Source organism: Anolis carolinensis, unplaced genomic scaffold (assembly GCF_035594765.1).
Source record: "Anolis carolinensis isolate JA03-04 unplaced genomic scaffold, rAnoCar3.1.pri scaffold_10, whole genome shotgun sequence".
Classification (NCBI taxonomy): domain Eukaryota; kingdom Metazoa; phylum Chordata; class Lepidosauria; order Squamata; family Dactyloidae; genus Anolis; species Anolis carolinensis.
The window spans coordinates 26,766,586-26,788,335 of NW_026943821.1; the positions used below are offsets into that span (position 1 = coordinate 26,766,586).

The window sequence follows — 21,750 nt, forward strand, 5'->3', positions numbered from 1 at the left end:
ATCTATCTATCTATCTATCTATCTATCTATCTATCTATCCTTATTTCTTTTCTAAAAATTTTGGTGCCTTTTTGTCTCTCTTTTTAAATCACTATTTCACATCAACTACTACAAAAAAAAGGCTACTCTCTTTCTAAGTTGTATTGTATTATATTTCATGTCTATATTGATGTTTATCATTACTTTTTTCTTTTTCCTTTTTTTTGTTTTAAAAAGAAAATTACTAATAATTAAAAAAAAGACGCTGACTTTGCCTTGGCTGCAACTGCTTGAGGTCAATAATAATAATAATAATAATAATAATAATAATAATAATAATAATAATAATAATAATAGTTTATTTATACCATCTCCCCTATCATTCTGTTGAGAAGAGAGCTAGGAATGAGGATAGAACGCACTAACAGCATTCATAGTGCATTAAGTTATAATAACTTTAATAATAATTTTATTTTTGTATCCCGCCTCCATCTCCCCGAAGGGACTCAGGATGGCTCAAATGGTGACCAAGCTCGCTCCAACATGAGTTAAAAGCACAATCAGCAATTTAAAAACATTATATCCATACAAACCCACATAGAACAACATCAGCAGCAATTCAGAACCTGAATAGTCATAGTTACTAGAATTTCAGAGGGTCAGAGTTTGTGCAAGAAGTTAGTTTGAGTGTGGCCTTAAAAAATTACTTTATCCAATTAGATTCTTAATAAAGTCCTCTCAACAATTCCTGGTCCATTCTCAAATAGAATTAATGGATTGCTGTGAGTTTTCCGGACTGCATGGCCATGTCCCAGAAGCATTCTCTCCTGACGTTTCACCCACATCTATGGCAGGTATCCTCAGAGGTTGTGAGGTCTGTTGGAAACCAGACAAGTGGGGTTTCTATATGTTGTTGAAGGTTTTCATGGCTAGAATCACTGGGTTGCTGTGAGTTTTCCAGTCTGTCTGGCCATGTTCTGGAAGCATTCTCTCCTGACGTTTCACCCACATCTATGGCAGGTATCCTCAGAGGTTGTGAGGTCTGTTGGAAACCAGACAAGTGGGGTTTCTATATGTTGTTGAAGGCTTTCATGGCTGGAATCACTGGGTTGCTGTGAGTTTTCCAGTCTGTCTGGCCATGTTCTGGAAGCATTCTCTCCTGACGTTTCACCCACATCTATGGCAGGTATCCTCAGAGGTTGTGAGGTCTGTTGGAAACCAGACAAGTGGGGTTTCTATATGTTGTTGAAGGCTTTCATGGCTGGAATCACTGGGTTGCTGTGAGTTTTCCAGTTTGTCTGGCCATGTTCCGGAAGCATTCTCTCCTGACGTTTCACCCACATCTATGGCAGGTATCCTCAGAGGTTGTGAGGTCTGTTGGAAACCAGACAAGTGGGGTTTCTAAATGTTGTTGAAGGCTTTCATGGCTGGAATCACTGGGTTGCTATGAGTTTTCCAGTCTGTCTGGCCATGTTCCGGAAGCATTCTCTCCTGACATTTCGCCCACATCTATGGCAGGTATCCTCAGAGGTTGTGAGGTCTGTTGGAAACCAGACCAGTGGGGTTTCTATATGTTGTTGAAGGCTTTCATGGCTGGAATCACTGGGTTGCTGTGAGTTTTCCAGTCTGTCTGGCCATGTTCCGGAAGCATTCTCTCCTGACATTTCGCCCACATCTATGGCAAGCATCCTCAGAGGTTGTGAGGTCTGTTGGAAACTAGGCAAGTGGGGTTTATATATCTGTGGAATAATGTCCAGGGTGGGAGAAAGGATCCCCCCAGACAGGAAGCAGCCAGGCTTTGAAGCGGTAATGCCGTTCAATGTTAATCAAGGTGATAAATTGCAAAATTCACACTTGCTTCCAACGGACAAGACTGCTTTCTCCCACCCTGGACATTATTCCAGAGAGATATAAACTCCACTTGCCTCGTTTCCAACAGATCTCACAACCTCTGAGGATGCCTGCCACATATGTGGGCGAAACGTCATAACTGAATGGGAAATAACACTTTCAAACCAGGAACAGATTTATTTTTTCCCAAATTTTGTTACATCGTGTTATTACTTGAGGCATTGAATACAGTATCCCAAAGAAATGGAGAAGAAACAAAATTGAGCTTCAACGTATTGTCGAAGGCGTCAGTCAAATTGAGTTTTGCTTTGTCTCCTTTCACCTCGGGAACTCCGCGCATAACAAGATGTGCGCAAGATTATTCTTTCACTACCTATTTTGATACAGCCTGGCCAGAACATGATCTAGGCAAAGTTAATCACTTCTAAGCTCCTTTGGTTTCAGCAAGAGAGAGAGAGAGAAAAAGCATGTGCCTGGCCTACTGTAAACAGCCCTGGTTATTTAATGCAAAGGGATTTAGAAACTTTTCAATTCAGACGAAATGTGGCCAATATGCAAACAGGAGCATCTTGAGCAGCATCTGGTCCTTTTGAAACCTATTATGATATAGACACCTGGACGACCCATATATGAGCCCCCGGTGGTGCAGCATGCTGAACTTGCGGACCGAAAGGTCGCAGGTTCGAATCCGGGGAGTGGGGTGAGCTCCTGCTGTTAGCTCCAGCTTCTGCTAACCTAGCAGTTTGAAAACATGCACATGTGAGTAGATCAATAGGTACTGCTCTGGTGGGAAGGTAATGGCACTCCATGCAGTCATGCCAACTGTATGCTGCCCTGAGTCCCTTCGGGTGAGAAGGGCGGGATAGAAATATTAGAAATAAATAAAAAATAAAAATAAATAAAATAAATGCCAATGGCCACATGACTTTGGGGGTGCCTATGGCCACAGGACCTTGGATTCCCCCAGGCAGGAAGAAGCCAGGACATGAAGCTTGCAAGGCCATTGATGCTAATCAAGGTGATTAATTACAACATCCACACTGGCCTCCAACAGACAAGAGAGCTTTCTTTCCCCCGCCCTGGACGTTATTTCACAGATATATAAACCTTCCTTGATTAGTTTTTTCCCAATAGACCTCACAACCTCTGAGGATGCCCTGCCATAGATGTGGGTGAAACATCAGGAGAGAATGCTTCTGGAACATGGCCAGACAGCCCAGAAGACACACAACAACCCTGCGATTCCGGCTGTGAAAGCCTTCGACAACACAATATTATTATTATTATTATTATTATTATTATTACTAGATGTGGGCAAAACGTCAGGAGAGAATGCTTCTGGAACATGGCCAGACAGCCCAGAAAACACACAACAACCCTGCAATTCCGGCTGTGAAAGCCTTTGACAACACAATATTATTATTATTATTATTACTAGATGTGGGCGAAACGTCAGGAGAGAATGCTTCTGGAATGGCCAGACAGCCCAGAAAACACACAACCACCCTGCAATTCCGGCTGTGAAAGCCTTTGACAACACAATATTATTATTATTATTACTAGATGTGGGCGAAACGTCAGGAGAGAATGCTTCTGGAATGGCCAGACAGCCCAGAAAACACACAACAACCCTGTGATTCTGGCTGTGAAAGCCTTCGACAACACATTATTATTATTATTATTATTATTATTATTATTATTATTATTATTACTAGATATGGGTGAAACGTCAGGAGAGAATGCTTCTGGAATGGCCAGACAGCCCAGAAAACACACAACAACCCTGCAATTCCGGCTGTGAAAGCCTTCGACAACACATTATTATTACTATTATTACTAGATGTGGGCAAAACGTCAGGAGAGAATGCTTCTGGAACATGGCCAGACAGCCCGGAAAACACACAACAACCCTGCAATTCTGGCTGTGAAAGCCTTCCACAACACATTATTGTTGTTGTTGTTGTTGTTGTTGTTATTATTATTACTAGATGTGGGCGAAACGTCAGGAGATAATGCTTCTGGAACATGGACAGACAAGCCCAGAAAACACACAACCACCCTGCGATTCCAGCCGTGAAAGCCTTCGACAACGTATTTCCAATTGTGCCCGTGACTACACTTTTACTGGTGTGTTTGAACAAGCCTGTTGTGTCGCAAACAAAGGCGACACTAACCCTTCCTATAAAAACGTGGCCCCCGCTTCAAAGGACTACAAAAATAATTACTTACGACAGAGTCATCAGTTGTATTAACAAAGAGACTATAAATAGGAACTCTAAAGCAGGATATTATGCCAAGAGCAATGCATTTAAATTACATTTATAAATTACATTTATTTTCCTCTATTTTTATTATTAATAATACATTTATTATTTCACTCTGACATTATTATTGTTATTACATTTATTATTTCACTCTATTAATATTAAAAGGATACATAAGGGCATTTACATTGAAGAAGATGAGAATCATGATTTAATCAGAGTTGGACAGTTTTATCTTAAATTAGAGTTTGATGTAAATATTCAAAAACATTTAACCTACCGATGCCTCGATTAATGTAATTTTTTGGTATTTATTTTTCTGAAATTTGCCACTTTTGGCTTATACTGGAGTCAATGTTTTCCCAGTTTTCTTGTGATAAAATTAGGTGCCTTGGCTTATATTTGGGTTGGCTTATACTCAAGTATATACGGTAGTCTGTAACAGTCTCCTGATGTGATCAATAAATCTTCTCGTGATAGACTGCAGTGTGCTGTTTCAGATATATTGCTGTCTTTTTATCTTTTTTTACACCAAGTCCCAAAATCCCCAAGTCACCAGCCCTGGCCACTGATCTGATTGCCCAGGAGACTTTCTAAGTTATAATCCGAGAAGGTAAATTCCCGAGCTCTAATTTAAACGCACTTAAGAGGCCTGGTTGGCTGCCAATCAGGTCCCGGCGTCCACAAGTGACCCTTGGCTTCTCCGGTGAGTGGCCGTCATACCTGCCTGTATTTCCAGGTGTGGAAATACAGACAGGCCCACCGGTGTTTCGGGACCACATTTCCGAATCTAGGCAAAAAGTACTACAAAGTGAGTTTGTGTTTCGTTTTGTACCCGATTATCCTTTTGCGACAGCCTTGTTACCTCGCAGGACGATGGTGCGTAATGAGATTGTGAATCTAAGTCAGAGCGCTGGATGGGATTATCCGATGACGGCCATGCGCAAAAGGAATACACACCACTCGTTTCCAGTCCAACTTTTGTTTGTGTGTCTGTATGTCTGAGACACACATTACTGCAACATATCACAAATAGCAATGTTCCAGAGAGCAACAGATACCCACTTATTCACACTAATTCCAGATATTTTGCACCAGTTTCCATATAACTATGGACTCACAAAATTATTAAGGAAACCAAGACACACACCACTGCAACGTATCACAAATGGTAACTTTTGGAGAGCAACAGATACCCACTTATTCATGCTACTTCCAGATATTTTGCACTAGTTTTCATATAGTTATGGGCTCACAAAACTATTAAGGAAACCAAGACACACACCACTGCAACACATCACAAATGGTGATGTTCCAGAGAGCAACAGATACCCACTTATTCATGCTGCTTCCAGATAGTTTGCACCAGTTTCCATATAGTTATGGGCTCACAAAACTATTAAGGAAACCAAGACACACACCAGTGCAACATATCAAAAATTGTAACTTTTGGAGAGCAACAGATACCCACTTATTCATGCTACTTCCAGATATTTTGCACTAGTTTTCATATAGTTATGGACTCACAAAACTATTAAGGAAACCAAGACACACACCACTGCAACACATCACAAATGGTAACTTTTGGAGAGCAACAGATACCCACTTATTCATGCTGCTTCCAGATATTTTGCACCAGTTTCCATATATTTATGGGATTGCAAAACTATTTTGTACCACTTTTCATATAACTATGGGCTCACAAAACTATTAAGGAAACCAAGACACACACCAGTGCAACATATCAAAAATTGTAACTTTTGGAGAGCAACAGATACCCACTTATTCATGCTACTTCCAGATATTTTGCACTAGTTTTCATATAGTTATGGACTCACAAAACTATTAAGGAAACCAAGACACACACCACTGCAACACATCACAAATGGTAACTTTTGGAGAGCAACAGATACCCACTTATTCATGCTGCTTCCAGATATTTTGCACCAGTTTCCATATATTTATGGGATTGCAAAACTATTTTGTACCACTTTTCATATAACTATGGGCTCACAAAACTATTAAGGAAACCAAGACACACACCACTGCAACATATCACAAATGGTAATTTCTGAAGAGCAACAGACACCCACTTATTCATGCTGCTTCCAGATAGTTTGCACCAGTTTTCACATAGTTATGGGCTCACAAAACTATTTGGCTGGCTGCTAATGTTATGAATAACTTTTCAATAACTTTAAAGCATGGGTTCTTTTTATTGCAATTTCGGTGTGAGAGGTATATCATAACTTTCACAGAACAACATTAGACATACAAACATACAGTTTCTGTGCAACTACATTGGATTGACTACCTACAGTTAATTGGCTAACAAACAAGGAGGGTTACATTTTCACTCAGGAGGCCCAAAAAGTGACCAGACTGCTTCAATTGCACATCTGACACTTTCCCAAATGCCATCTCCACTGAGCATGGCGGGTGAACAGCGCTGCTGTCTGTCACAATTTCTGGATCGTCATGAGATCCCTTATATCGCAATATTTTGCTGATGTTGTCCCAAAGTTGCAAATGAATGATAGACGTCTTCCATCCTGGAATATCCTGGCTCCATCTCCGTTTCCTGGACCAGATGTTGACTCTTATTGGTTGGTGTTGGCCTTGTGTTGACTTCTTTCTTAACAGCTTTAACTTGAGGTAAACATTTCTCTTATCAGTCACAACTTACCAGGCAGGTCAACTATTTCAGGTCTTATTAGCAACTTTTAATTACAGTTCAGCAAGCAGGTAGTCATCACAGACCTTAATATTTTAGACTGTCTCCAAAATATAGTTCTCATTCATTTTTCTTCCATACATATCAACACATAGTATATCCATATTTTGGTGGCACAGTGTGTTAAAGCGCTGAGCTGCTGAACTTGAGGACCAAAAGGTCCCAGGATCAAATCCCAGGAGCGGAGTGAGCACTTGCTGTTAGCCCTAGCTTCTGCCAACCTAGCAGTTCAAAAATATGCCAATGTGAGTAGATCAATAGGTACTGCTCCTTTTGGTGGGAAGGTAACAGTGCTCCATGCAGTCATGCCAACCACATGGCCTGGAGATGTCTATGGACAATGCCGGCTCTTCAGCTTAGAAATGGAGATGAGCACCAACCCCCAGAGTCGGTCACGACTAGACTTAACGTCAGGGGAAACCTTTACCTTTACCTAAAGTAAATGTAATACAGTAGAGTCCAACTTATCCAAGCCTCGCTTATCCAAGCCTCTGGATAATCCAAGCCATTTTTGTAGTCAATGTTTTCAATATAACCTGATATTTTGTTGCTCAATTCGTAAATACAGTAATTACAACATAACATTACTGCCTATTGAACTACTTTTTCTGTCCAATTTGTTGTATAACATGATGTTTTGGTGCTTAATTTGTAAAATCATAACCTAACTTGATGTTTAATAGGCTTTTCCTTAATTCCTCCTTATTATCCAACATATTCGCTTATCCAAGCTTCTGCCGGCCCATTTAGCTTGGATAAGTGAGATTCTACTGTAGTAGCAACAATAATAGAGAAAAATAATAAATGTACCATATATTCTCGAGTATAAGCTGACCCAAATATAAGCCAACCAGGACCCTCACCCGAGTATAAGCCGAGGGGGGCTTTTTCAGTCTTTAAAAAAGGGGCTGAAAAACTAGGCTTATACTTGAGTATATACAGTATATTTAAGTTTGCATGAAAATATCGACACACTAGGATCACTTTAACATGAGAGCGAGTACTGAAAATTGTTTTTGTTTATTTCTATTGATACCATTCTTGTAGCATGACTCTGGAACCTGGCAAGCATAACTAACTTCAGTATTCTCTCCATCTCCGAAGTTGTAAAAGGAGAAGGGAAATCGCTGGGTTGTGGTGCATTTTCCGGGCTGTCTGGGCATGTTCCGGAAGCATTCTCTCCTGACGTTTCGCCCACATCTATGGCAAGCATCCTCAGAGGTTGTGAGGTATATTTAAAAACGAAGCAAGGGAGGTTTATACTGGGAAGGGAACTCATTCCTGCAGCGATGCATCACTCCCAGCTCCACACAAGCGTTGGGTGCGGTTGCTTGGCCTCTGTGTTAGAACATCTCACCAGCACATACACACCCAACAAGTCATCGCCGCCCTTTCTGGCATCAAAAAACCCAAAGAAGAAAACTCATTTGCTCAGATGCACATTGATTGCCATGGCTCAAAGGAGGTGCAATCACACACTGTCGGTCTGGCTACCGAAATAACGTTGATACATTTGGACTTGACTTGGATACGTTGCTAATGGGTTGTGTTGATTTTTTCCTTCGCCAGCCAAGGAAATCCAAAGGAAGTGAAGGCACGGCAAGCATGCTCTTGCGCACTGTATGGAATCACACTTCAGTCGTCCCAAAGTGTTTTAAAGTCTCCCCGGGCCTGGCTTGGGATCAAGTGGGCACCGTTTCAAGCCAGCTTCAGTTCTTTGGCATAACAACGTCAGTTCTGCAGAACTCTGAGAATCAGGAGTTCTCTACATACAATTGTTTTTAATTTCATAGAGAAATTTTTCCTCAGATTTGAGAGGAACCATCTAGGATACAATTCGCAGGATACTATTGGCCAGTGAGGACCAACTCAAAGAGTCCTCCAAAGACCTTCTAGACAATCTCATAAGACCATAGGTAAGCAAAGAGGCCTCCAAAGGCCATCTAGATGGTCTTATAAAACCATCAGAAGACCATCAATAAGGAAAAGGACCCTCAAAGAGCATCTAGATGGTTTCATAAGACCATAGGTAAGGAAATGGACCTCCAAAATCCATCTAGATGGTCTCATAAGGCCATAGCTAAGCAAAGAGTCCTCCAAAGACCATCTAGACGATCTCACAAGACCAGAGGCAAGCAAAGAGTCCTCCAAAGAACATCTAGACGATCTCACAAGACCATAGGTAAGGAAAGTGACCTCCAAAATCCATCTAGATGGTCTCATAAGGCCATAGCTAAGCAAAGAGTCCTCCAAAGACCATCTAGACGATCTCACAAGACCATAGGTAAGGAAAGTGACCTCCAAAATCCATCTAGATGGTCTCATAAGGCCATAGCTAAGCAAAGAGTCCTCCAAAGACCATCTAGACGATCTCACAAGACCATAGGTAAGGAAAGTGACCTCCAAAATCCATCTAGATGGTCTCATAAGGCCATAGCTAAGCAAAGAGTCCTCCAAAGACCATCTAGACGATCTCACAAGACCATAGGTAAGGAAAGTAACCTCCAAAATCCATCTAGATGGTCTCATAAGGCCATAGCTAAGCAAAGAGTCCTCCAAAGAACATCTAGACGATCTCACAAGACCATAGGTAAGGAAAGTGACCTCCAAAATCCATCTAGATGGTCTCATAAGGCCATAGCTAAGCAAAGAGACCTCCAAAGACCATCTAGACGATCTCACAAGACCATAGGTAAGCAAAGAGACCTCCAAGGACCATGTAGTCTAAAGTTTAGGACAGGGGCCGGGTAAATGACCCTGGAGGGCCGCATCCGGCTCACGGGCCTTAGTTTGGGGACCCCTGCTCTAAAGTATTGTCGAAGGCTTTCATGGCCAGAATCACTGGCTTACTGTGTTTTTCAAGCTGTCTGGCCATGTTCCAGAAGCATTCTCTCCTGATGTTTTGCTCACATCTATGGCAGGCATTCTCAGAGGTTGTGAGGTCTGTTGCAAACTAGGCAAGTGGGGTTTAGATATCCGTGGAAAGTCCAGGTTTTGGTTCATGCCTGGTTCCTGAGTTTTGGATTGTATTTTGGAGTTCATGCTGCCTTGTTTTTCAGGACGGAGTTGCTACATTCTACAGAGACTTTGAACTATATTCTGCAGATTGCCTTTACAATTGGATTACTGCTTTCTTTACTGCTTTTTATTAAGACTTTGCTATCTTTTATCAATAAACTGAAAAAACCAAGTCTGCTGTGTGTGTTAAGAGCAAGGTGAACCAGCGCTGAGGCGCAACATTAGCTTCCCTTGTAAGTGCAGATGCAGAAACCCAATGAGACTCCCTATCTATCCCGTATATTCAAAATGCTCCACATGTGCATTTTAAACACGCCTGCCAGACACTGAAGGCAACCCTCCCTGTATCATTTATTCATGCGAACCTGCTTGCACGCTCTTAGGAAATGAGGGATCGGCCCGTTCTGCTTAATCAGCATTAATAAGACAGCAAATATTTGTGTTGCACATTAACATGACGGCAGGGAGGCCAGAGGCGCATGACAGGGACGAACCCACGTTATTCATCACCACAGACCACCAGCATAAGTGTGACAAGCAAGGCTGCGTTTCATCTCTGACTCTCGTGTTTGCTTTGGAAATAGGCTTCCAAACAGGAAAAAAGAGCAAGCCGCCCACAGCGTAAATATTTTTCTTCCAAGGCACCACTGAGATTGCAAAGAACATCTCCGCCATTGGAAACTAGCAACTTCCAAATGCTTTTCCTTCCCTAGAGGTGCCATCCAACCAATTTTGCATCTTCTCAATGTACCGTATATACTCGAGTATAAGCCGACTGAATATAAGTCCACCAGCACCCTCACCCAAGTATAAGCCGAGGAGGTTTTTTTTCAGTCCTAAAAAAGGGCTGAAAAACTAGGCTTATACTTGAGTATATACAGTATATAAAATATAATCGTTCTGAAGTTACACCTTCAGTATTGGATTTGCTATATCTAATCCCATGTAAACATAAGGATTCAATATGATATATATACATATATATGTGTGTGTGTGTATGTGTGTGTATATATATATATACTAGCTGTGCCCGGCCACGTGTTGCTGTGGCAAAGTGGTGGTGGTATTGGTTTAAAATTGTTGTGTAATTTTTATTTGACTTTATTTGTATTTTTAAATTAATTTTATTGTAAGTTATCTTTTTATTTATTATATTTTATTATTTTATTGTATTATTTTTAGTTATTTTCTGTTATTATAGTATTTTATTGTATTAATCTTTTAGTGTTTTTAATTATTTTTTATTGGGTTGCTAGGAGACCAAGTTGGAGGAGTTTAGCCTTCTAACTGGCAGCAATTGGATAAAAGAAATTATTCCTCTCCCTCTAATTAGGACTTTATTTTTCTTTTCTTTTTGTTGTATCAACCTAGAGGCGTGGATGATGGGTTGTGTTGTCAAATTTCGAGGTTGGGGGGCCTGTAGTTTTGTTGTTTTGTGGGTTGCCGTGATGCCATCACTCTTTTATATATATAGATGTATGTATGTAAAAAATATACTCCTGTTTTCAGGATAGTTAGACTGCCATGCAACAAAGTTTTTCAACGCAGACTCTGTTCCCTTGCAGTTTAATAATAAAACCTCCCCGTTTGCATTTCCCCTTCCAATCCCCGTGCCAGCGTCTGCAACCCCCATCCCGACCAGGGTTTGTTCCCTCTGCTTTGTATGCAACAGAAACAACCGAGAGCAAAGTCTAGGAGAATAAGGGGTGGAGAGACCTGGTGAAGTCATGTTCTCCAGAAGTTATGATTTCATGCCGCCTATGAATAGTCCATTACTCACTTGCTCTTGGAAGGAGTGTAAGGCTTGGGTTCCTCCAACATCTGCCCCATTTTGAGAGTTAGAAAGACAATAGAGTGTAGAGAAGGTGACCCCAAACTAAGGCCCGGGGCCCACTTGCGGCCCCCAAGGTCATTTACCTGGCCCCTGCCCTCGGTTTTAGACTTAGGCTCGCCCTAAGTCTGAAATGACTTCAAGGCACACAACAACAACAACAACAACCCTAATTAACTTGACTATCTCATCAGCAAGAAGCATGCCTACACTTCCCATTGAAATCCTGGTAGGTTTATGTGGGTTAAAATTGTTCTTGTTTTTAAATATTGTATTGTTCTTTAGTGTTGCGGATAGAAGATGGTAAACGGAAGCTCTTATGTGTGCCCATGAGCCCAGAGTTACCCTGCAATGATGCACCACTCAAATTTGCAGAACAAACAATACAGGAACTTTACTAATTCCAAGAGATCCAAAGAACAATGGTACAGTAGAGTCTCACATATCCAACGTAAACGGGCCAGCAAAACGTTGGATAAGCGAATATGTTGGATAATAAGGAGGGATTAAGGAAAAGCCTATGAAACATAAAATTAGGTTGTGATTTTACAAATTAAGCACCAAAACATCATGCTATGCAACAAATTTGATAGAAAAAGTAGTTCAATACAAAATAATGTTATGTAGTAATTACTGTATTTACGAATTCAGAACCAAAATATCACGATTTATTGAAAACATTAACTACAAAAATGCGTTGGATAATCCAGAACGTTGGATAAGCGAGTGTTGGATAAGTGAGACTCTACTGTATTCACAATGGTCCCTCTGAATGCTTACAGAAACCCAGCAGTCATAAGCAGTCCTTTTTCAGTCCATAAATCTGCTTCACTGAAGAATACAGTCCTGGTTCTTCATCCTCTTTTCCCAGTAGCAAACAAGGCCTCAGAAATAGCAAGGACTCTTCGAGTACAGAGCCATCTTCCCCAGGCAGTACTCAGTCACCACACAGACTCACACTGAACAAAAACATGTTCAAAGCGGTTCTCCAGCAGCAGAACAGAAACAGTTTCAAATCAAATTCCCAGGTCTTTGCAGCTTCAGCCAATCAGCTTCATGCACCTCATTTTCCAGTTAACACACAAATATAGCACAGTGCCTTTGCAAACCGTAACATTTCGTTGGCTTTCTTTCTTTCTTTCTTTCTTCTTTTTACACTACAAATAAGACATATGCAGTGTGCATAGGAATTTGTTCATATTTATTTTTAAACTATAGTCCAGCTCCCCAACACTGCTTAAAAAGTTTGAGGACACCTGGTGTAGAGTCTAAACTCTACTCTTTATAAAAAGCCTGATGCCTCTTTGCATCCTTAACTTATTATCTTTGGTTCATATCTTTGTGCATTTCAGCAGCATCTTAATAGTTATCGCCCTGAGAAATGCGGGTCCTCAAAACAAAGCCGAATCCAGGGTCTGCTTCCAAAAAGAGCAGACCCTCTGGATCAATGGTGACATGTAAACACTTATGTAAGTTCCTCTCATTCTATGGCTTGACTCCAGATAGAATTAATACTGTTGTTTTAAGTAAAGTCCTAGTAAACAAATGTAAACACCAGAACATCTGCTACAATCAAAACAATTCACAGGCTGGAGGTAAAAGTACACTGTCTCGGAATTTACAGATTATTTTATACATCTGTGTTATTGTGAGTTTACTGAGCTGTGTAGCCATGTTTGTTTGTTTGTTTGTTTACTATATTTATATCCCGCCCTTCTCACCCCAAAGGGGACTCAGAGCAGCTTACAAATCATATGTACATTCAATAAGTTATATTATCAGCATAGCACAATAATAACATTAAATTACTATATTGTACTATACTGCTATACTGTAATATTATTAGTAATATTACATGTAATACAATACATGATTAATATTATGTTGTATTATTATTAGTATAATATTGTTTTACATTATATTATTATCAATATTATATGTACTGTATATAAAATATATTATATTTTATTACTATACAATATTATAATATAATAAAATTATAATTATTATAATTTACAGATGATTTTATACATCTGGGTTGCTGTGAGTTTTCTAGGCCGTCTGGCCTTGTTCCAGAAGCATTCTCTCCTGACGTTTCACCCACATCTGTGGCAGACATCCTCAGAGGTGGTGAGGTCCATTGGGAACTAGGCAAGTGATATTGCATGTAATTAATTCTACTGCCTTACCTCCAATCCTGATTGTGCTCACTGCATCTAGAAGGCTATTGGTTTATTGTATGTTTTTATTGTATCTTATTATATTTTATTATATGCCTTTAATTTTATATGTTTATATGCTTTAAATGTACCTTGTTGTTGTATTTTGTGGTGTATCTTGGGCTTGGTCCCCATGTGAGCCGCCCCAAGATGGGGCGGGATACAAGAATAAAGTTGTCTATTATTATTATTATTATTATTATTATTATTATTATTATTATTATTATTATTGTTAGTGAGGTTTATACATCTATGTAATGTCTAGGGTGGGAGACAGAAAGATCTCTTGTTGGGGGCAAGTGTGAATGTTGCAATTAATCACCTTGATTAGCACTGAATGGACTTGCAGTTTCATAGCCTGGCTGCTTCCTGCATGGGGGGAATCCTTGGGTGGGAGGTGTTAGCTGGCCCTGATTCCTGTCTGGAGTTCCCTGTTTTTTTTAGTGTTGCTCTGCAAAGCTCTTCAATCCTATGCTAGCACTGAATGGCATTGCAGCTTCAAAGCCTGGCTGCTTTCTACCTGGGGGAATTCTTGGTTGGGAGGTGTTAGCTGGCCTTGATTGTTTCTTGTCTGGAATTCCCTTATTTTATTTTATTTTTAGTGTTGCCCTGCAAAGCTCTTCAATCCTATGCTAGCATTGAATGGCAATGCAGCTTCAAAGCCTGGCTGCTTTGTACCCGGGGGAATCCTTGGTTGGGAGGTGTTAGCTGGCCTTGATTGTTTCTTGTCTGGAATTACCTTATTTTATTTTATTTTTAGTGTTGCCCTGCAAAGCTCTTCAATCCTATGCTAGCATTGAATGGCAATGCAGCTTCAAAGCCTGGCTGCTTTGTACCCGGGGGAATCCTTGGTTGGGAGGTGTTAGCTGGCCTTGATTGTTTCTTGTCTGGAATTACCTTATTTTATTTTATTTTTAGTGTTGCTCTGCAAAGCTCTTCAATCCTATGCTAGCACTGAATAGCAATGCAACTTCAAAGCCGGGCTGCTTCCTGCCTGGGGGGGACATCCCTTGTTGGGAAGAGTTAGCTGGCCCTGATTGTTTCCTGTCTGGAATCCCCGTTTACTGAGCGTTGTTCTTTATTTAGAGTTTTTTAAAAAAATACTGGTAGACAGATTGCGTTCGTTTCCATGGTTTTCCTCCGTTGTGTTGAAACGGTGCACGACAATCAGGGCCAGCTAACACCTCCCAAAGGGGGAAAGCAAGGCAGAGCGGCCAAGTCCGTGGCGCTTACCTTGACGAAGAGCTCGATGAGGGGCTCCCGGCCGCCGCCCTCCTCCTTCAGCCCGTTGACGGGCACCGAGAGAGCCATGCTCCGCCCTCGTCCTTCCCGCCGTCTCCTCCTCGAAGCGCCGCCGAGCGCAGCCGGAGCCAGACTGAGGGCGGCGGCGCGCTCGCGGGGGAATTTATACCCAGGGGCGGGGCTTGGGCCAGGCCCGGGGGGAGGGGGGAAGGAAGAGTGGCCAATCAGAAGTCGGGAGAGACTTCGCCTCGCTCGGGTCTGCCTGGAGGGGGCGTGGCCACAGGGGGTTTGGGGGCGTGTCTAGGCAGGGGCGGAGCCCTTTTGATAATAATAATAATAATAATAATTGATAATACATATTATAATGTAATACAATATAATAATAATAATAGGGGAGGAGCCATTCTGATAATAATAATAATTGATAATATATATTAATATGTAATCAATAATAATAATAATAATAGGGGCGTGTCTAGGCAGGGGAGGAGCCATTCTAATAATAATAATAATAATAATAATAATAATAATAATAATAATAATAATAGATAATATATATTAATATGTAATCAATAATAATAATAATAATAATAATAATAGGGGCGTGTCTAGGCAGGGGAGGAGCCATTCTGTTAATAATAATAATAATAATAATAATAATAATTGATAATATATATTAATATGTAATCAATAATAATAATAATAGGGGCGTGTCTAGGCAGGGGAGGAGCCATTCTGTTAATAATAATAATAATAATAATAATAATAATTGATAATATATATTAATATGTAATAATAATAATAATAATAGTAATAATAATAATAGGGGCGTGTTTTGGCAGGGGAGGAGCCCTTCTAATCATAATAATAATAATAATAATTGATAATACATATTATAATGTAATACAATAATAATAATAATAATAATAATAATAATAATAATAATAATAATAATAATATAATAGGGGCGTGTCTAGGCAGGGGAGGAGCCCTTCTCATAATAAAAATAATAATTGATAACACATATTGTAATGTAATACAATAATAATAATAATAGGGGCGTGTCTAGGCAGGGGAGGAGCCCTTCTCATAATAATAATAATAATTGATAATACATATTATAATGTAATACAATAATAATAATAGGGCCGTGTCTAGGCAGGGGAGGAGCCCTTCTGATAATAATAATAATAATTGATATACATATTGTAATGTAATACAATAATAATAATAATAATAATAATAGGAGCGTGTCTAGGCAGGGGAGGAGCCCTTCTGATGATGATAATAATAATAATAATTGATAATACATATTATAATGTAATACAATAATAATAATAATAATAATAATAATAATAATAATAATAATAATAATAAGGGCGTGTCTAGGCAGGGTAGGAGCCCTTCTGATAATAATAATTGATATACATATTGTAATGTAATACAATAATAATAATAATAATAATAGGGGCGTGTCTAAGCAGGGGAGGAGCCCTTCTGATAATAATATTGATAATAATAATTGATAATAATTATTATTATGTAATACAATAATAACAATACACTATTATAATTGCATATTATATACTACATATTATAGATTATATACTACATGTTGCGTATTATGTACTACACGAGTTACTTTGGGGATATGAAGGCGGTGTATAAAAATTAAGATGTTATAGATTCTTCCTCTTTGCGGATGATGATAATAGTAATAATAATAATAATAATTCCCAATAAGGTAGAATGGTTATAGATTCTTCCTTGCTCTTTCTTGGTTTTCTATTATTATTATTATTATTATTATTATTATTATTATTATTATTATTATTATTGACACAATGACATAGTCTGACACAGCAAACAAGATATTATTATTATTATTATTATTATTATTATTATTATTACTTGATTGGCTCCCACTTGGGATATCCAAGTCCCTGCCCTGCCAACCCCAATGATGAATCAGGCCATGAATGTAAACTGTTCTCTTGCTCTGTTTCCAGAAACCACGCTTGACACCACACCCTGAGCTAATTTGGGACGGTTTTGTTTTTCTACGTAGAAGGAGCTTTCTATTTTCCGGCTCAAGGGAGCGGCAGGGATGGAGGCCAGAGCCGTGACGGGCGGGGTGCCCAGTGACCGAACGTCTGGGCCGAACCCCCACGGACAGGGCCGGGAAAGCGACTTCCACCCAACTGCAAAGTCATAAAACATATTTCAGAGCAACAGCCGTTGTACCTGCAACAGGAATAACCCTTCCCTGTACAACCTACGAGGGTTGAATGAAAAGTAATGCCTCCACCTTCGTAACTCAACAGATGGCAGTCCTGGTCTGCGACAGGTCCTGGCTTGTTCAGTAGACTCTCCTCTGCAGTTCCATTTAGCAGGAAGCCTGAGCATTGAATGGTTGTGTTGTTAAAGTGCGAAGTATGGAACCCTGCGCAGACGGGGAAGCCTGAGCATTGAACGGTTGTATTGTTAAAGTGCGAAGTATGGAACCCTGCGCAGACAGGGAAGCCTGAGCATTGGACGGTTGTATTGTTAAAGTGCGAAGTATGGAACCCTGCACAGACAGGGAAGCCTGAGCATTGAACGGTTGTGTTGTTAAAGTGCAAAGTATGGAACCCTGCGCAGGCGGGGAAGCCTGAGCATTGAACGGTTGTGTTGTTAAAGTGCGAAGTATGGAACCCTGCGCAGACAGGGAAGCCTGAGCATTGGACGGTTGTGTTGATAAAGTGCGAAGTATGGAACCCTGCGCAGACGGGGAAGCCTGAGCATTGAACGGTTGTGTTGTTAAAGTGCGAAGTATGGAACCCTGCGCAGACAGGGAAGCCTGAGCATTGGACGGTTGTATTGTTAAAGTGCGAAGTATGGAACCCTGCGCAGACAGGGAAGCCTGAGCATTGGACGGTTGTATTGTTAAAGTGCGAAGTATGGAATCCTGCGCAGATGGGGAAGCCTTAGCATTGAACGGTTGTGTTGTTAAAGTGCAAAGTATCGAACCCTGCGCAGACCGTCAGTCAATGCGACTTAATCAACGTGCAGTCGCTGAATTCCTGACCGCAGAAGGTGTCACCCCAAAGGAGATTCACCAGAGAATGCAAGCTCTTTATGGTGATTGTGTTGATGTGAGTCCTGTGCGTCGCTGGGTGAGTGAGTTTAAAGATGTTGAGGTGGGAACATCTGACTTGCGTGACAAACAGAGTTGGACACCCTGTGAGAGCAACCACCGAGTTTCACAAGCAAAAGGTTGACAGATTGATTCAGGACGATCGCCGTATCACTCAGAGAGAAATTTCAAGCACAATCAACATTTCACAAGAATGTGTGGGTCACATTATTGCTTTGCTTGGCTATCGGAAGATCTGTGCACAATGGGTCCTGTGAGACGCCGGTTGCAGAAACAGAGTGTCGACTTCTTCCGTGACGGCTTCAGAAAACTTGTTCATCGTTGGCAGAAATGTATCCAATTGTCTGGTGATGATGTGGGAAAGTGAATAGTGGTGGTTAAAGGGCACATTCTAAGGATTAGTTCTGCGTTTGATTTATTAAAATATTCACATCCAAACCCAAGTAACGAAGGGGGAGGCATTACTTTTCACTCAACCCTCGTAGTTTCCAAAACAGGAGATTCCAACTGTTTTCTTCTTATTCCTTGGTCAATTGTTATGTTTTGTTTTTAATTCTTATAGCATTTTATAGTGTTTTCAGTGTTTTATTGTATAATGTTTTATGCTGATTTTATATTGGAAACCGCCCTGAGTCCCTTTCGGGAGAGAGGGCGGTATACAAATAAACTTTTACTTACTTACTTACTTACTTACTCCTAAATGCCAAACCAAACTAAATTAGATTTGTAATCACTAGCCCACTGATAACGTGTCAGTGTGAAGGGGGGAAATGGCATGAGGTCATTTCTTGGGCTTGTCTCCCTCCTTTCCTTTGCGATCTGTTCCTTTTGTCCCCGTCTGCCAGCAAGACATTGTGTGTAGCCTTTTGGGACTCTTGACAGTAACCGAGTTGATATTTCCAGCTGCAGTTTTTGCTGCCAGCTCCCTCTGCTCCTCCTCCACCACTTTAGGAGTGAGCTCACAATAGCAGGATTCAAAAAGAAATTGAACAACAAAGAGGTCTGTTTTCATCACATTTTGCAGTGACGTCATAGGCTTGGCCTACCACCAAGAGGGCACGAATCGCCCAGAGAACGGCTTTTACGTATTTCTCATCAGTGTTCAGTGCAACCTTTTTGCAACCACCAGCTACTATGAATTCTTTCCTTTTCCCACCGACTGCATTGTCTCCTCTGCCCTTCCATTGTGCTATCTATCAAAGGCCACACATGCACATTGTACCAAAAGCAGTCCCAAGATATTTTGCTGCTTGAAGCAAAGGAGAAACTGGTCCTCCCTGCAGAAGTATTACACTGAGGTTCGAAATCTAGCTATTCCTTCCCAGTGCCTACACAAAAGAACAATTGCTATCGCTGTGAAACTGCAGACTATTGAGTGTTAACAGCTTATAATAATAATAATAATAATAATAATAATAATAATAAAAATCAGCTGATGACCCAAAATGCAGACTGTGCAAGGAAGCTGACGAAACCATGGATCATATCCTCAGCTGCTGTAAGAAAATTGCACAGACAGACTACAAACAGAGGCACAACTATGTGGCCCAAATGATCCATTGGAACTTATGCCTCAAGTACCACCTCCCAGGAGAAAAGAACTGGTGGGATCACAAACCTGCAAAAGTATTGGAAAATGAGCACGCAAAGTTACTGTGGGACTTCCGAATCCAGACTGACAAAGTTCTGGAACACAACACACCAGACATCACAGTTGTGGAAAAGAAAAAGGTTTGGATCGTTGATGTCGCCATCCCAGGTGACAGTCGCATTGACGAAAAACAACAGGAAAAACTCAGCCGCTATCAGGACCTCAAGATTGAACTTCAAAGACTCTGGCAGAAACCAGTGCAGGTGGTCCCGGTGGTGATGGGCACACTGGGTGCCGTGCCAAAAGATCTCAGCCGGCATTTGGAAACAATAGACATTGACAAAATTACGATCTGCCAACTGCAAAAGGCCACCCGATTGGGATCTGCACACATTATCCGAAAATACATCACACAGTCCTAGACACTTGGGAATGGTTTGACTTGTGGTTTTGTGATATGAAATCCAGCATATCTATCTTGTTTGCTGTGTCATAATATAATAATAATAATACTTTATTTATATACCGCCCTATCTCCCGGATGGGACTCAGGGCGGTTTCCAATCATAAAAACAACACAAACATTACATAACAAACATAACAACACATTATTAAGCAAAGTAAAAATACAATTATAGAAATAAATAACACATGACCTGATCAAGGGGATGGGAACCATAAACCCAATCTATTAAAATGTATCATTAAGTTAGAGAAATATTGTGCAATAGATGTGCCCAGAAGGAACTGGAAGGAACAGACACACACTTGTGTCTGCACACCCCTACACTTACTTCCATGATGCCTGCCTAAGGTTACTTCTGCCCTCGGGCTAACTTAATTATTGATGGCATCTCCTGGCAACTTGGGAACAAAGGTAGTCTTGCATGCCGTTCCACAGAAACAAGAGATCAATCCAATTTTGCCCTTTGGAGTGATACAGAAAGCGAAACGGAGAGTATCTCAGCATCACTGCCACCACACACAGCCACACTGAAGAGAGTTCTGTAGCCCATGGAATGCTTTAGACAATGAGCAACGTGCGCTAGGGAATAAATATTTGGGAGCTCTCAGCAAATGTTTTAGGAATTCAACCACAATTCCTAGAATCCTCAAGATGGTTGGCAGCCTTTTTGGTAACTATGAAGGAACAAAACATATCTAGCAATTGCAGCGGTTGCCATTGCTCCAACTTTTAACATCCTATGTGACATCTGGGGATCATTTCCAGATCATATCCTGCTGCCGGTTCCTGCGGTAGGTTTCAACTATTCACTAAATGAAAAATTCAAGAGACAGCTTGATAAATCTTTAATGGGAGTTGGATCCCCCTTTCCAGGAGCAAAACGTGTCTGGCAGCCAAGAGAATGAAGTCAAGAGAAGGAGAAAGGGAGCATGTGAATAATGGTGTCTACTCTAAGGCTTAGTGTGGTGCAGAGGTGTGTGCACTGGACAACCTTCAAGACCAGGTTCGAATCCCTACTCTGCCATGAAAGCCCACTCTCAGATCTCTTGCCTGAAACTGCAGAGTATGGACAGTACTGACCTTGTTGGAAATAGCAACCCACCAAGCCTTTCATTATTTATTTGTTAATGTATATATGTTGCTAACCTGTATTCATGTGTACGTTGATTTGCCAATGTGACTATATCTCTTTGGATGGGGAGAGGTTATGAACATGTTCAGACTCAGCACTCCATTTTGCATTCAGTATCTGTTATCCCCTCAGTGGAGGTGTATGCATATCGTTATCCCTTCAGTGGAGGTGGATGTGTGTCCGCGTTAGACCTCAGTGGAGGTGGATGCATGTTGCTGTTAGTTCAGTAGAGAAGTATGACTTATGGACTTCAGTGAGTACAACTATACCTAAAGATTATGGACTAT

At 40.7% G+C, this 21,750-nt stretch overlaps 1 protein-coding gene across 1 annotated transcript in view; it reads right to left on the minus strand.

Moving 5' to 3' along the window:
• clic4 (chloride intracellular channel 4) overlaps positions 1-15,287 on the minus strand; it is a 38,751-nt gene extending 23,464 nt beyond the window's left edge. Inside the window, exon 1 of the mRNA XM_062962037.1 lies at positions 15,130-15,287. Within this exon, the coding sequence (XP_062818107.1) occupies positions 15,130-15,207 (78 nt within the window). The 5' untranslated portion in view covers positions 15,208-15,287. The remainder of the gene's footprint in view (positions 1-15,129) is intronic.
• Between the last annotated feature and the right edge of the window lie 6,463 nt (positions 15,288-21,750).